At 33.5% G+C, this 14,435-nt stretch overlaps 1 protein-coding gene across 2 annotated transcripts in view; it reads right to left on the reverse strand.

Moving 5' to 3' along the window:
• Positions 1–424: 424 nt before the first annotated feature.
• The window catches only part of LOC114335085 (transcription factor Ken), a 180,523-nt gene continuing 166,512 nt past the window's right edge, over positions 425–14,435 (reverse strand). For both annotated transcript variants that reach the window (XM_050641462.1, XM_028285243.2), the window contains exons 3-4: positions 7,818–8,156; positions 425–7,755 (exon numbers count right to left, since the gene is read on the reverse strand). In XM_050641462.1, the coding sequence (XP_050497419.1) occupies positions 6,736–7,755; positions 7,818–8,156 (1,359 nt within the window). In that variant the 3' untranslated portion in view covers positions 425–6,735. The remainder of the gene's footprint in view (positions 7,756–7,817; positions 8,157–14,435) is intronic.

The following is a 14,435-nucleotide window of genomic DNA, read 5'->3' on the forward strand; positions in this document are numbered from 1 at the left end:
AAATTGGTATTATGTTGCATTCCTGGTACAGAGACAGCCATTTGCTACCTAAGATCCGTTTAGAGAGGTTCTCTCCAGGCCAGCAACCCCATAATTCGGAGTTTTACGTTGCCATGAAGTGAATCGCCTTCCTATAAAGTGAACATCCTATAAAATTATCAGCAAGAAGGTAATATAATACCAATTCTATAATGTTTAAATGGTTTTCACCCATATGTAGGGGCTTTAAACATGTATACCATTGTAGAGGCACTGAAGATGGAATTTTGATTCCGAAAACGTTCCATGATGTAGCGCGAAAGGGTTCTTTTTAATGAATATACCTTTTACAAAGGATTTTTTACTACATTTTTTAATAAAGGCTATTCCAGAAGAAATACAGTAGGCAATATCAACGTGTGTTATTGTAAAGAAGTAAAGCAAGTACAAGAAAAAACATGTTTTTATTTCTTACACTATATACAGGCTAATTAATTATTTACAGTTAACAAATCTAACAAAAAACTACGTTACCGCATTTGTACCACGTTCAATCGTGCCGAAAGAATTCGTTTGAAAAAGATTTTTTTTTATAAAATTAGTGCGTATTCTAAAAAAAATTAAAAAACTTCTAAAAATGGGCCAAATGAGGACGCTAAAAATCTAGGTATGCTCCAGGTGAGTCCAGGATGCTGTTGAATAAAAAATAACATTCAGAGAGATTTTTAAGAGAGATAATAACTTACACAGAAATTGTATATTTCATCTTAATTTTTACTTCTTTGGTGTGTATATTAAAAAAATATACGATCATTATCATGTTCCAGTTTTATAGTAAAAACTTTATAAGCAAGTATTATACAAATGTTACATACAAAAACAAAAAATGCCTAGATGAGTTTTCGAGTAATTTTGAATACAACACATAGACGATCACAGTTCAACTGGTATATATACTTGTTTTCAAAAAACTGTCAAGAATTTTACTCTTATTTTACTAATTATATACAAAACAACAAAGAAATTTAACGATATAACAGATCTATATAAAGTTTCTCCACTATCTTTTGTTCTTCATAAGGATGTAGTACTGAGAAGATGAAAATTGACAGAGGAGTGCAGCAGGGAGATACTTTGTCGCCAAAACTATTTATAACAGTCATGGAGTACGCATTTTAAGGATTAGGGTGCGACTCAAAGGTTATTAACATCGATGGAAAGAAACTAAATCATCTCAGATATTCCGATGACATTGTTCTCACGACAGATGACTTAAGAGAAGCCAGAATTATGCTACAACAATAATTACAGCAGGTAACGGAGAGAGTCCTTTCATAAACAAACTATGGGAAAACAAAAATGGTGACGAACCTCTTCCCCAATGAGCTAATAGAAATCGAGAAGTCGCCCATAGAAGTTGTGGGAAAATAAGTGTATTTGGACCACGAAACAAGATTAATGCGAGATAACCAAATTGTTTCTCTGATAAATTTTTTCGAAAATCATCCTATACTTGCAGAAAACAAGTAACTTCATGTTGATAGGCATTTATTTTATATATTTTTGTGCATCGTGAAAGAAAATCATAGGTAACATAACGACAACAATATACAACTAATACAGGAGGAGAGTTTGAATAAGGAAGTGCATTGAGCAGTAAAAAACCTTGCTAAAACCATGAAAACAAGAAATGAAGAAAACAGTTTAGGTACTAGGGCGCCTGACTCCTGCGAAAAGTGAGCTAGGAGGGCTACCTTTTAGAGAACAGAAGGGGCAAAGAAGCTAGTCCTGAGGATTGCAACTCTCAAGGAAGTATGACAGGTAAAGAAGAAAGCTCGCCGATTTCACGCAGAGGAGAGGATTGGTGTAGTTTGTGTGTAAGAAACTCGTTGAAAAGGTAATCAATTGAGAGATCTTGGAGATGGATGCAAGTTAATATACAGTAGTGCTAACCCCAACAGTCATGGCACAAATGGAATAAGTGTTATTTTGAACAACGAATGGAAAAAACATCAAATAAGAGTAACCAGAAGAAGTGATCGAATAATAAGGGTCCATCTGAATAAGGATATACATATTATACATACCTACAAAGTAACAAAGAGGGGAATGAAAGCGCGCTGTAGCTAATGCCAAGGAAAGATCTTTTGTAAAGAAGTATGGTGTGGACCGCTAGAATCACTTAAGGAGGGTTATACGGCATTGCTAAAGCAAGTAACAAGTCAATAAAAGTAATCAAAAGACTTGACTTACGGGCGGCAGATTAAGAGTGTGGATTGAAGAGTGTTAAGGCCAAATGATAAAGAAAAGATGGCATGAGTACTTTAGAAAGCTGCTCTAGATATTGTTAGCTTGTTGTCTCTATTGGCTGCGATCCTGTGCGAGAGGCTTCTACTGAACCAACTGAGCTATAGAGGGATAAAGTTAATCTCGCATACAATGAAAAGTTGGGAGAGGACTATATAGATTAAGGAAGGAGACATCGATTGGAGAAGAGTTTAGGTTTATGCCAGAAAGGAGGACAATGGATGCTTTATTTGCTTTGAGGCAGTTGATAGAAAAATTGGGCGAGAAGAAAAGAGAGCTACATTTGGTATTTATAGATCTTGAAAAGGCATACGATACTGATCCTAGACAAGAGCTTTTTCTGATACGTATGAGAAAGAAATGGGTTACGGAGAAGTACGTAAGGCTTATGAAGGATATATTTACACATCCGTACATATAGTACATTCTTTCACGGTTTTTGCTCTAAATTTTAAAGAACCGCTTGAATTGACATGAAATTTGGCATACGCATAGCTTACATGTCAAAGAAAAAAAGTGATATTGTGCCAATGTGTGCTTTTGCCCTGGGGGTGACTTTCACCCCCACTTAGGGGTGAAAAATATACTTATGTCCAAAATAAGTCCTGAAATGGATAAACTGACTAAATTTTAAGTAACTTTTGCTCTATAGAGCTTTTTCGCCAAGTCAACACTTTTCGAGTTATTTTCGAGTGAATATGTTCATTTTTCAACAAAATAACTACATTTTTAGACGGTTTCTCGCAAATAACTCAAAAATTAAGTATTTTTCCGAAAAAAGCCTTCTTAGCAAAAATATAGCCTGTAAAAAAAGTAAAAAAAATGGTGTACGCGTGAGGTCTCTGGACCTCGTAGAACCAGAGTTATAGCCAATGAAAAATGGGTTCATATTCGCCAAATTTCAAATCGAATATTTCGACGTGAAATATCCAAAAAATTAAGCACTTTTCGGGGAAAACCCATTATAACTTTTTTAAAGTGTTTAAAAATAGCTTTTATTCTGTTTTTATAAAAAGTTTCTAGCATCAAATTTAAGCAAGTTACGCTCAAAATAAAGTTGGTCCCTTTTGTTTTGGCAAAAAAAAAATCGGGAAGACCACCCCCTAATTAGCAACTTAAATGAAATTAGTCGTTACCGCTCCACAAATTATTTTACTTATATTGTGTTTATATAATCTGTAAGGTTCATCGATTTAAAGTGCTTGTTTTTGAAAAAATTTGGTTTCAAAGTAAAATTCCCAAAAAATGTTATTTTGAAAAATATGCTTTTTTTCAAAATAACTTAAAAATTGTTAGAGATACCAAAAATCTCAAAAAACAAAAAAAGTCAGCATTGCTTTTCTGAATATCCTGTATTCTTTTGTTTTTCTGTAAGACAAAAATTGATTAAGATTTGATGTTTCTAAATTTGCATACATTCGTGATCAGTGACTCGTTCAACCCCTTTTAACTACAGCCCTTTAAAAAATAAGGACTTTGAACCGATGAAACTTACAGATCATATAAAAAATAGATTATAAGTTCAAGAGTCAAGAAACTTGTGAAGTCGTAACGATTAAGTTCATTTTAGATACTAATTAGGAGGTGATTTTTCCGATTTTTTTACCAAAAAAAGGGACTAACTGTATTTTGAGCGTAAGTTGTTTACTTTTGATGCTACTTTTTTTTATAAAACAAAAATGAAGCTTTTTTTAAACACTTTAAATAAGTTGTAATGAGTTTTCCCCGAAATGTGCTTCATTTTTGGTTATTTCACGTTAAAGTATTCCATTTGGAATTTGACGAATATGAACCTATTTTTCATTAGCTATAACTCTGCTTCTACTAGGTATAGAGACGTAATATATACACCAATTTTTAAAATTTTTTACGGGCTATATTCTTGCTATGAATGTTTTTCAAAATACTTAGTTTTTGAGTTATTTGCGAAAAACTGTCTAAAAGCGTGGTTATTTTGTTGAAAAAATGAACATATTCACTGGCAAATAACTCGAAAAATATTGACTTAATGAAAAAACTTTATAGAACAAAAGTTGCTTATAATTAGTCAGTTTATCCATTTCCGGACTTACTTTGGTCGTATATTTTTTCACCCCCAAGAGGGCGTGAGAACCACCCCCAGGGCAAAAGCACACATCGGCACAATATCACTTTTTTTCTTTGACTTGTTAGATATGTGTATGCCAAATTTCATGTCAATCCAAGCGGTTCTTTAAAATTTAGAGGTTTTGCAATATTTTACCGTTAAAGAACGTACTAATACACAGTTTTGTTAAAATTGTAAGAAAATCATAGACAGTACATGTAAAGTTACTTAGAGTTATTCGATGTTTTTGGACACATTTGAACACAGATAACTACTTTTAGGTTGATCGGTAGTAGCAAGTGCTAATGGCAGAAGTATCATTGTTAATCTAGGGCTAGTCTCTTGCTGAAGGTGACGGGGGGAGGTTAAATCGAAAAAATGGCAGGATAGAGCATACTCCCCGTAAAACTATTGTTCAGGTGATGATTCTAACCAGATCGTAATAAATTTTTCATTATTTATCAAATATACTCAAGATACTCAAGATCGTGTTAAACGTCAGTGGACTTCTTTCAGGTATTATATAAACTTGGACTATTATCTGATCTTTTTGGCATCTAAAAATATTTGGCATTTATTTTCTCTATACTAGGTTCATTCCCAAGATAAGCTGAGACGTCAGTTTCAGACGTCTGATCGGTAGGTGTGTTGTGTCGTCGCAGTTTGTCGCAGTGTTAGAAATTACATAGTTTCTAACCAATGATATAAGAGGGGTGCCAAAAGAAAAAATACAGATATCTTGGTACAATTTTAATGAAAATAACGAGTATACAGAAGAAATAAAAATGAGAATTGGACAAGCTACAGCAACATTTAGCAAGATGAGAAAAGTATTATGCAGTAGAGATCTTAGTTTGCAAATCAAAATAAGAATATTACGTTCATATGTGTTTTCGGTGCTGCTGTATGGGGTGGAGGCCTGGACCACAAAGAAAGAAATAAGCGATCGACGTGAAGCATTCGAGATGTGGGCCTACCGAAGAATATTAAACATAAGTTTGGTAGATGTTGAGGTCCTCAGAAAGATGAAAAAGGAAAAGGAAATCATGAATACGGTTAAGATAAGAAAGTTACAATATCTCGGCCACATTATGAGAAGGGATAAATATGTGTTGCTGCAAACCATAACGCAGGGAAAACGAAGTATTGGAAGAAGACGCATTTCCTGGCTCAATAATCTAAGAAAGTGGTATAATTGCAGTTCTGTCGACTTGCTCAGAGCTGCAATCTCAAAAGTGAAAATTGCTGTGATGATTACCAATCTCCTTAGAGACGGTAACCAAAGAAGAAGAACCTGCGAAGAAGCTGCGACGACACGACACACCCATCGATCACGTGTCTGAGCTTAGCTTGGAAATGAAAGTAGTATAGACCATTTCAGGGTGACGTCATTTGACAGCGACTGGAGGGCAAAGATCTTGTAAACAAAGTAGGTTAAGTGTAGAAAACCATTTTTTAATTTAAGAATATGATTAAAATACCAGCGTTTTGTTCAGTTGTAAAGTGTTCCAGTAAAAGTAAAAGAGATAAAGTGAGTTTTTTTTATAACACCAGCCGCATTTAAAGACCGAGATGTTTTAAATCACTATAATCACAATGCACTGTAAACAGAACGACGATATGGGTCAAGAAAACTGATTTTCTGATTATACCGGGTTTTTGCATCCCCTATGAGGGTGTCCTATATCTAATATTTGAAATTGTTGTAGTTAAAACCGCAGATTTCTTATAATAAAACGAGAAAATAGCAAAAAGAACACAAAAAACACAATTTTTGCTCCTCAGCGACGCTGTCAAAGTCACGTGACCTGGAATGGTATATAGTCTTTAACCTTACCAGTTGATGGATTTGATTGTCGTTGTATATTTTTGTGATTTTGTTTTAGTTGGCATTTTTCATTAATGCATACAATAATAATTATCAACTTGTGATGTATATAACAGTGGATGCTTGGAATAATTTAGGAATAAAATTAAAAACATCTGATCTGAAAATCGGACCAGCCGAAAAAGCAAAACAAACATTTAAAAATCACCTGTCATACACACCACGCGTAGCTTAGGTACGTAAAGTCAAATTGAACACAACGGTTGAAATTATGTCTAGGCAATAAAACTATTAACACATTTTTAGACGGAGGGCGTCGATTATAGTGGAAAAAAGGCACAATTGGTCCCGACACTTGCGTGCCTGCAGCTCCTGGGATATTATTCTCTAGATATCCCTGAGGTTAACCGACTATAACTACGTCCACACGAGATACAAGAAAAGGCACTGATCAGGATCAGTATATCACAAGATGGTGTCGTACCAAATATTATTTACGACCTCATCAGTGGGCAATGGAATGTAATTTGTTGTGCTACTTAAGTTCGTGCATGTTTTTGCTCAGAAGCAAGTTATTATGGGGTCCCGATAAATGTCTTATTAATTCTGGTAGAGATTCGAATGATAATGGACAGAAGCAACAGTTGAACCGGCCGGAATTGCCGTCATTCGACGATATAACATTCCTATGCACTGAACACAAGTGTTTCAATAAATGTGCTTTTTGTTTAAACATCGCCACGCACAATCTACACGCGAAAGGTTTTTCCCCAGTATGAACACGTAAATGAGTCTTGAGATTCCATGACATACCGAACTGTTTACCACAATATTCACACCGATACTCCCGAACTTGAACTGCCGGTAACGATTGTTTACTACCCGTTGCGTGAGAAGAACTTTCAGCTGCATCGTCATTGCTGCTGGTGGAAAACGAAGGGGGAGGTTCTCGAGAGTCTTCATTTCCTGAAGGAGCATTCACTTGGGTTTGGCATAGGGACCACGCGCCCCACGTATGCTCGAATGCTTGGTAAGAATCCGCGGCCAATCCCTGATCTGCACTAGGTGGTCTATACTTAACTACTACGTTGTCTGCTGCTCCGGAAGTGTCTGGATGCTGGCCTGGCGTTGGTGTATGTGTTCGATCTACTAAATATGGAGGCGCAGACAGGGAAAGCGGATGGTGAGCTGCCAGTAGCGGAGGAAGATTCTTATATCTAAGGTGATGATGTGTCGCATCATCTATGTACGACGGAGAGAAAGGAACAAATGCGGTGTTTTGTGCTGGAGCGTTGTAAAAACCTGGTCTTCTTTTTCTGTGCGGAGTCACCACATAATTGTCTGGACTGTGAACCAGCGAGATCAACTTTTGATCAGCTATGGGGGGCTTCAGTTGAGACAGTTCGTCTTGATGTTTGAGGTCGATTGGTTCTATGTACACACTTTTTCGTTTCATTCGATTCTGGTGAAACTGAGAAAGTTCATGAACCTTAGAAGCTATCTTGACGGTTGACTGGCCTATTTTTAGCACATCTGAATTCTTCTGATCCGACTTCTAAAACAAAATTAAAGAAATTACTACTACAATTAAGTCTTCCTCGAAATATTTATACTTACATCCGAACTATTATCATAGTCATCTGATTTTTCGTCATTATTTAGATTCTTCGTGTTCAATGACAAGTTCACTGGGTTCGGAGATCCATCATTTTGTTCTTCTAAGTTGTTATCATCTGTCGTATCATCGTCATCATCTTTAATTTCTCCCTCTTCTTTCTCGTCGTCGTCCGTTTCTTTTTTCACTGTGACTGGATCGGAGTTTTCATTGTCTTGAGCAGTCCAGCTGCTGTCATCTTCGGACTGAGTTTTGGCCTCTTCAGAGCCAGAAGACTGCCATATATCCGATTTGATCTGGAGTAACTCAAATAGCTCTTGAATACTATCCAGTTCACTCGACTAAAAAATAGAAAAATCATTAGTACATCATGGTAATTATTAGTTAAAAATTATTCGTATCAGTGGCGGCTCGTGGCTTTAGGGACAGGGTCGGCAAGGTTTTGTCTCCTCAGATAGGTATGCCATCTAATTAAAAGGCTTCACTTTCATAGAAGATTTTTGGTTTTTGTTTTTTTTTTATTTTTTTTTTGTTTTTTTTTGTAAACCTGTTTATAAATTAACTCTAGTCTATGTTGTTTCGAAGTAGCAAAATGGGTTATAACGTCATTGTAAAATTTATTATTGTTTTGGAGAGGTTTTAAAAGTTTTTTTTCTATTGACATTTGAGACAAGTTTGACATTCTCTCTTGTTTCATGGTGTTTCGACAATACGTTTTGACTTTTTTGAGACAAGAGAAATCCCGTTCATTTGAGGCAGAATTTGCCCACATTTGAGCACAATAATTTATTAAATTCGGGAACAGTTTGTTGTACCTAATGAATTGCAGTATATAAAATTAAACATATTTTGTAACTTATCCCACCTTCCGGAAATATTTAGATCAGCATATAAAACTGTTAATCCGTTTTCTTCTTTTATTTGAATAAAGAATGATGGATAATTTTTAATGAACTTGTCTAATAGATATTTTGAAAATTCCTTGTAAATAATAATTGAGTTATCCATCCGCTCAAAAAGGTCCGGAATATTCTTTAAATAATCAAAGTGTCAAAAAATTAAGAAAAACTTCGATTTTTTTCTTCGTTTTTTGATTTTAACTTTCAAAGTATTCACTTCTGAGAAAAGTTACACTGACATAAAAATTGGGTAACTAAATTTCCTACAATATAGGATTGGTTAAAAATTTTAAAAAGTGTCATCCTTGTTGCAATACAGCAATAATTGCGAAAAAAACATAAAAAGTAATTCGCATTTTACGTTTTTCAACCATTTATGCTAACACTTACGACCTTCATATTTTAACCAGAAAACCTTTATGATATAACAAAACAATACTGTAAATTTCATTAAGATCGATTCAAAACATTTTGCAAAATAAATTTTGCAATCTAGCTTTTGCAAAAAAAATTAATTTTTTCAAAATGTTGCAGTACTGACAATAAAGCAGATAGCAAGTTGATTTTTTTACATATAGAAGAAAGGTACGGTATTCTTCTATAGGTAAAAATAAATTCAACTTGCTGTCTGCTTTATTTTCAGTTCTGCAACATTTTGAAAAAATTAATTTTTTTGCGAAAGCTGGATTGCAAAATTTATCTTGCAAAATCTATTGAATTGATCTTAATGAAATTCACAGTATTTTTTTATTATATGATATTTTTATTATATGAATTTTTCTGGGTAAAATTATGAAGGTCTTAAGTGTAGCATAAACGGTTGAAAAACGTAAAATGCGAATACTTGTTTTTTTATGATTTTTTCGCATTTATTGCTATTTTGCAACAAGGGTGACAATTTTTAAAATTGTCACAATTTCAGTCGGGTGTATGGCTGGCTACGATCCTTACTAAAAAAAAAGTAATTTGAAAAGTCTCTTACGCACAGCGCACAGGGATCACTTAATCGTTCGAATTCTTTTAAAAACAATGAATAAAATTTAGTCTGTATTATCTCACAGATATTTTTTTATTTCACAGAAACGAATATCATCAACTTTGATTAACTTATATATTTAAAAAATCTATAATGTGTCCATAAATGTGTGGGTCGGCACTGCCGACCCTGCCGACTCTGACCAGCCACCACTGATTCGTATGTAGAGGAAAGGCAGTCTACATATTTCATAGAAATTAACAAAAGGACCAAAACCTATCAGCCAGTAGGGAACTATCAAATAAAATTTTTATACGTACATATATGCATGCATATATAGCGTTAATATGACTTTTAGACCCATTGCTGGATGAATAATTTCCATCGTTTTTTGTTCTTAACTGTCAGCTTCCAATCTCTGGTTCTCATCTCTCTGGCATCTTCCATCACTACATCTCTCCATTTTTTTCTTGGTCTTCCTTTCTTTTTTTTTACCCTCAGGTAATCTCCAACCAATATTCTTGACTTATCTATTACCTTGTATTCCTTATAGATGTCCGAGTCATCCTAGTCTACAATTTTTCACTACTTTTGTTATTGGTGGGGTAGCATACAATTGATACACTTCTACATTAGTTCCTCTTCTCCATTCTCTCTCTAGTACTTTTCCAGCAAACATTCTGTGAAGTACCTTTCTTTTCTATGCCTCCAATCTGTTCTTAATAGTTTTGTTGATAGTCCATGTCTCGGTAGCGTATAGCCGGGTCAAATTATAATTTTGTATTGGTACTCTTATTTTTGTATTTTATGAGATATATTCATGGGATCTCATATAAAATATTTCAGGGGGGGGGGGCAGACGTGAAGATTTTGCACATTACATTTTGTACACTATACTATAGATAACAATATATAGGGTGAGGCAGATAAAGGGCCTGTTAGACATATCTCGAGAACTAAAGGTAGGAGAATCATGAAAATTGGAATATAGGGGTTTTAAAGGGTGAACTATTTAATGAAAATATTTTCATCTATCTTCCGGTTATACCGGAAGTTGCATGTAACTTCGTTTTTTTAAATGGGATACCCTGTATATTTTTTCATTTTCGGCATACTGACATTATTATGACCATTTTTTGTTAATACTTCCCTATACCTATCGTAAACTGTTTTTGAGTTATTATCATTTTAATATGAAAATTACACTTTTCCACCACCATGTATATAAAGTTCGATATCATCTAATGTCATTTGAATAAATGTTTCAATTTCTTGGGAGCTTATTAACCACATATAGCTTTATCGTTTATAATATAATGTTACCTTTTTAATTACACAGGATGCTGTCAAAATTGGCGTAAATCTGGCATCCTAAATTTTCGTATAATTCCTCTTTTTCAAATGGGACACCCATTATTCATTATTTTATAAGAATATGTTGTTCACCATCGATCTGTATTAATATTCCCTATACCTATCTCTTGCAGTTTTCAAAGAAATTGACTTTATATATTTTTACCACAAAAATTTTATTTATCCAAAGTAGCCTATGGAATATTCTGACGGATGTCAGTTTTGTTTGTTGTCAAATTGTTAATGTTTAATAGTAACCTTGTTGTATGCCGTTCGGTGACAGTTATAATAATAATTTGCTAAATTTTCTTCAAAAAATAATAATGGACCATTTAGGATATACAAACGATGATTTTTTAAATTTAATTATAATTTACGGTGAGTGTAACAAAATACTATCCAGAACTTGCCGTGTTTTTGCTGAGAGATATCCTGAGAAACCTCGACCAAATAATAAAACTGTAAAAAGTTTTTTGAACAACTGTTCTCAGTTTGGTCAGTTTATGAATAGGAGCAAGCCCAAGACACACGTCGATAATGAAGAGTTACAAATAGATATTCTGGGATATTTTGCAGCCAATCCAAAGTCATCCTTACAGGAATGTGAGCAATTGTTACAGGTATCAACTAGAACAATTCATAGAATTTTAAAAAAACATCATTGGACCCCGTATTCCTATAATATAACTCAAAATTTACAGCCTGGAGATTGTGTACGACGTGTAGAATTTTGTGAATGGTTTATAACGAAATGCCAAGAAGATCAAGATTTTACAAAAAAAAAATAATTTGGTGTGATGAATCAAAATTTACAAAAAATGGTATGTTTAACCGCCACAACAGTCACTTCTGGAGTGACGAAAATCCTCACCTGACGTGGGATAGTAAATTTCAAGCGTCCTTTTCATTTAATGTTTTTTGTGCTGTAAAAAATAATAAAATATTCGCTCTCATGATTTATGACGAGAATTTAAATGGAGAGCGTTACTGCCACATTTTACGGCAAGTAATTGTTCCATCACTCCACACTTTAAACAATAATGAAGCTAATGAGGTTTGGTTTCAACAAGATGGAGCACCGGCTCACAATATGCGAGGAGTCGGGATATTGCTTGATGAAATATTTAGCGATAGATGGATAGCTAATAAAGGTCCGTTTCTTTGGCCACCAAGATCCCCACAATTGACACCATTAGATTACTATATATGGCAGGGGTGGGCAAACTTTTTCTAGTAAGTGCCACAAAATGTTTTTGGTCTATTACCGAGGGCCGCAATATTTTTTACGTCAACATGTTTGACTTCTTAATAATTTTGTTTAGAGGGGGGGGGGGGGGGGGGATATGGTTTGAAATCAACTTTTCAAGTACATTTTTGTGAATTTTGTTTGAAACTATGGTAGAATAATTTTATTTCTGAATTAGTAAACATATTCAGTACAATTCGGAGAATATTAAAAAAAAAATCAAGGCCAAATATTGAAAAATAAGTCAAAGGTGGCATATTTCTACAGACACCTCAAAAAAATGGATTTTGCAGTAGACATTAAAACTTGTCATCGGATCATATTAAATAAAAAAATCAAGAATATTTTATTAGCTTATGACTTATGACTTTCTTGAGATAATTTTTTTGTTTTGTTTTTTGTTTTAACGATTTTTGAGTTTTTGGCGACAAAAGTCAAAATAACTAATTTTTTTTGTAAACAGGGTGAAAATCAACATATTGTTAAATAAAAAAAATATCTCGACAGCGTTATCTCACGAACTGTCTAAAGAAAATATGAAAAATTTCAGGTGGATCTGTCAAGTAGCTTTCGAGTCAAAATGTCCACCGCCTTTGAAAACGCAATTTTAAGAAAAACGCGTTTAAAGTTTTGACAACTTTTATTTTCAATTCTTTTTTTTGTCTGTCAAATCGTAAAGTGATGAATACCGGAATATGTTTTTGAATCGTCATTTAAATAAAAAAAGACAAAGTTGAAAAATCTTAGATTCCCTTCATTGTTTTTGTTTTCTTTGAAAGAATTAAATAATAAAAAAAATATTTATGAAACACATTATCTATTATTTCCAAACTTATTTAAGGTATATTAGTATTTATTAAAAGACGAAAATCGAATCTTAATGGGTTTTATAAAGTTTTAGTTTAGTTTTATGTCCTTGTTCATGATTCGGGTGGAAATCTAGTCAAAGCATCATCAATTCCGGTCCTCAATGGATTGTATCGATAAGTCTGACTATAAATTTAGCTATGTACTTTTGGACATTTGCAAAGATTGGTAAAATGCAAAAATATTAAAAAAATATGCAAATAATCTATAATTTCTAGTTTAATGTAGACTGGTACGGAATCACTTTGAACTGAAAAATGATTTCTTAGAAGTGATAAGGAAAATGATATACCTTCAAAATCTTTGAAACCATTTTCAAATTCCGTCAGCAAGTTACAAAGTTTTTCTTCATAAATTTTAAACTTATTTTATGGTAGGTACATTGTTTATGATTTTAATGAGGGAAATAATTGAACTAATTTTTCTTTTTTATAAAAACAATGAATAGTTTGTGTTTCATTTTAAAAGTTTCATTTTGCGTTCAAAACTTGTAAAATTTAGCAAATGTGTTGCAGTTTTTCATTTCTATAAATAAAACAATTTCCTCCCCTAATTCACAGCATCTTTTAAGAACCTTTTCTAAACTCAACTACCGAATATGATTGTGGTATAAGACATCACTATGATCTATTTCTAACTTTTCCAAAAATGCTATGAATGTAACATGATTTATTCCTTTTGAACAAATAAAATTAACAATATTTGTTGTAATTGAAATAACGTTGTCTACTTTCAAAACATTTTTGCACAATACCTGCTGATGGATTATTCAGTGAAAAAATAATAAATAATGTTCTGGAAATTGTTTATGAATGTAATCTTTAAGTTTTCTCAACATTACAATATTAGCTCCTCTTAAATTTAGTGCTCCGTCAGTTGTTGTTACACTTACTAGGTGGCTACGAGTTAATTTAAAATTTTCTAAATAGTTCCTAACTACTTCAAACATATCGTTTCGATTTGTTGAAATTTCATGGATTTCATTGAGGGAGCCGACAAAACTCTGTGTCGGGAACCCAAATAATTGCCCGCTTTATGTTGAAAATTTGCGGAAAAATGACCCGCTGCAAAAGTATTAATTATTAGCCGCATTATCTATATTTAATTATTAATATTAGCAAGAATTCAAAAAAAATTTCCACGGGCCGCAAAAAATGTCTGAAGGGCCGCATGCGGCCCGCGGGCTGCACTTTGCCCACCCCTGATATATGGGGATATGTAAAAAATAAGGTTTTCTCTGAACCTGTCACTAATAAGGAAGATATGATAAATAAAGTCC

This window comes from Diabrotica virgifera, chromosome 10 (assembly GCF_917563875.1).
Source record: "Diabrotica virgifera virgifera chromosome 10, PGI_DIABVI_V3a".
NCBI lineage: Eukaryota > Metazoa > Arthropoda > Insecta > Coleoptera > Chrysomelidae > Diabrotica > Diabrotica virgifera.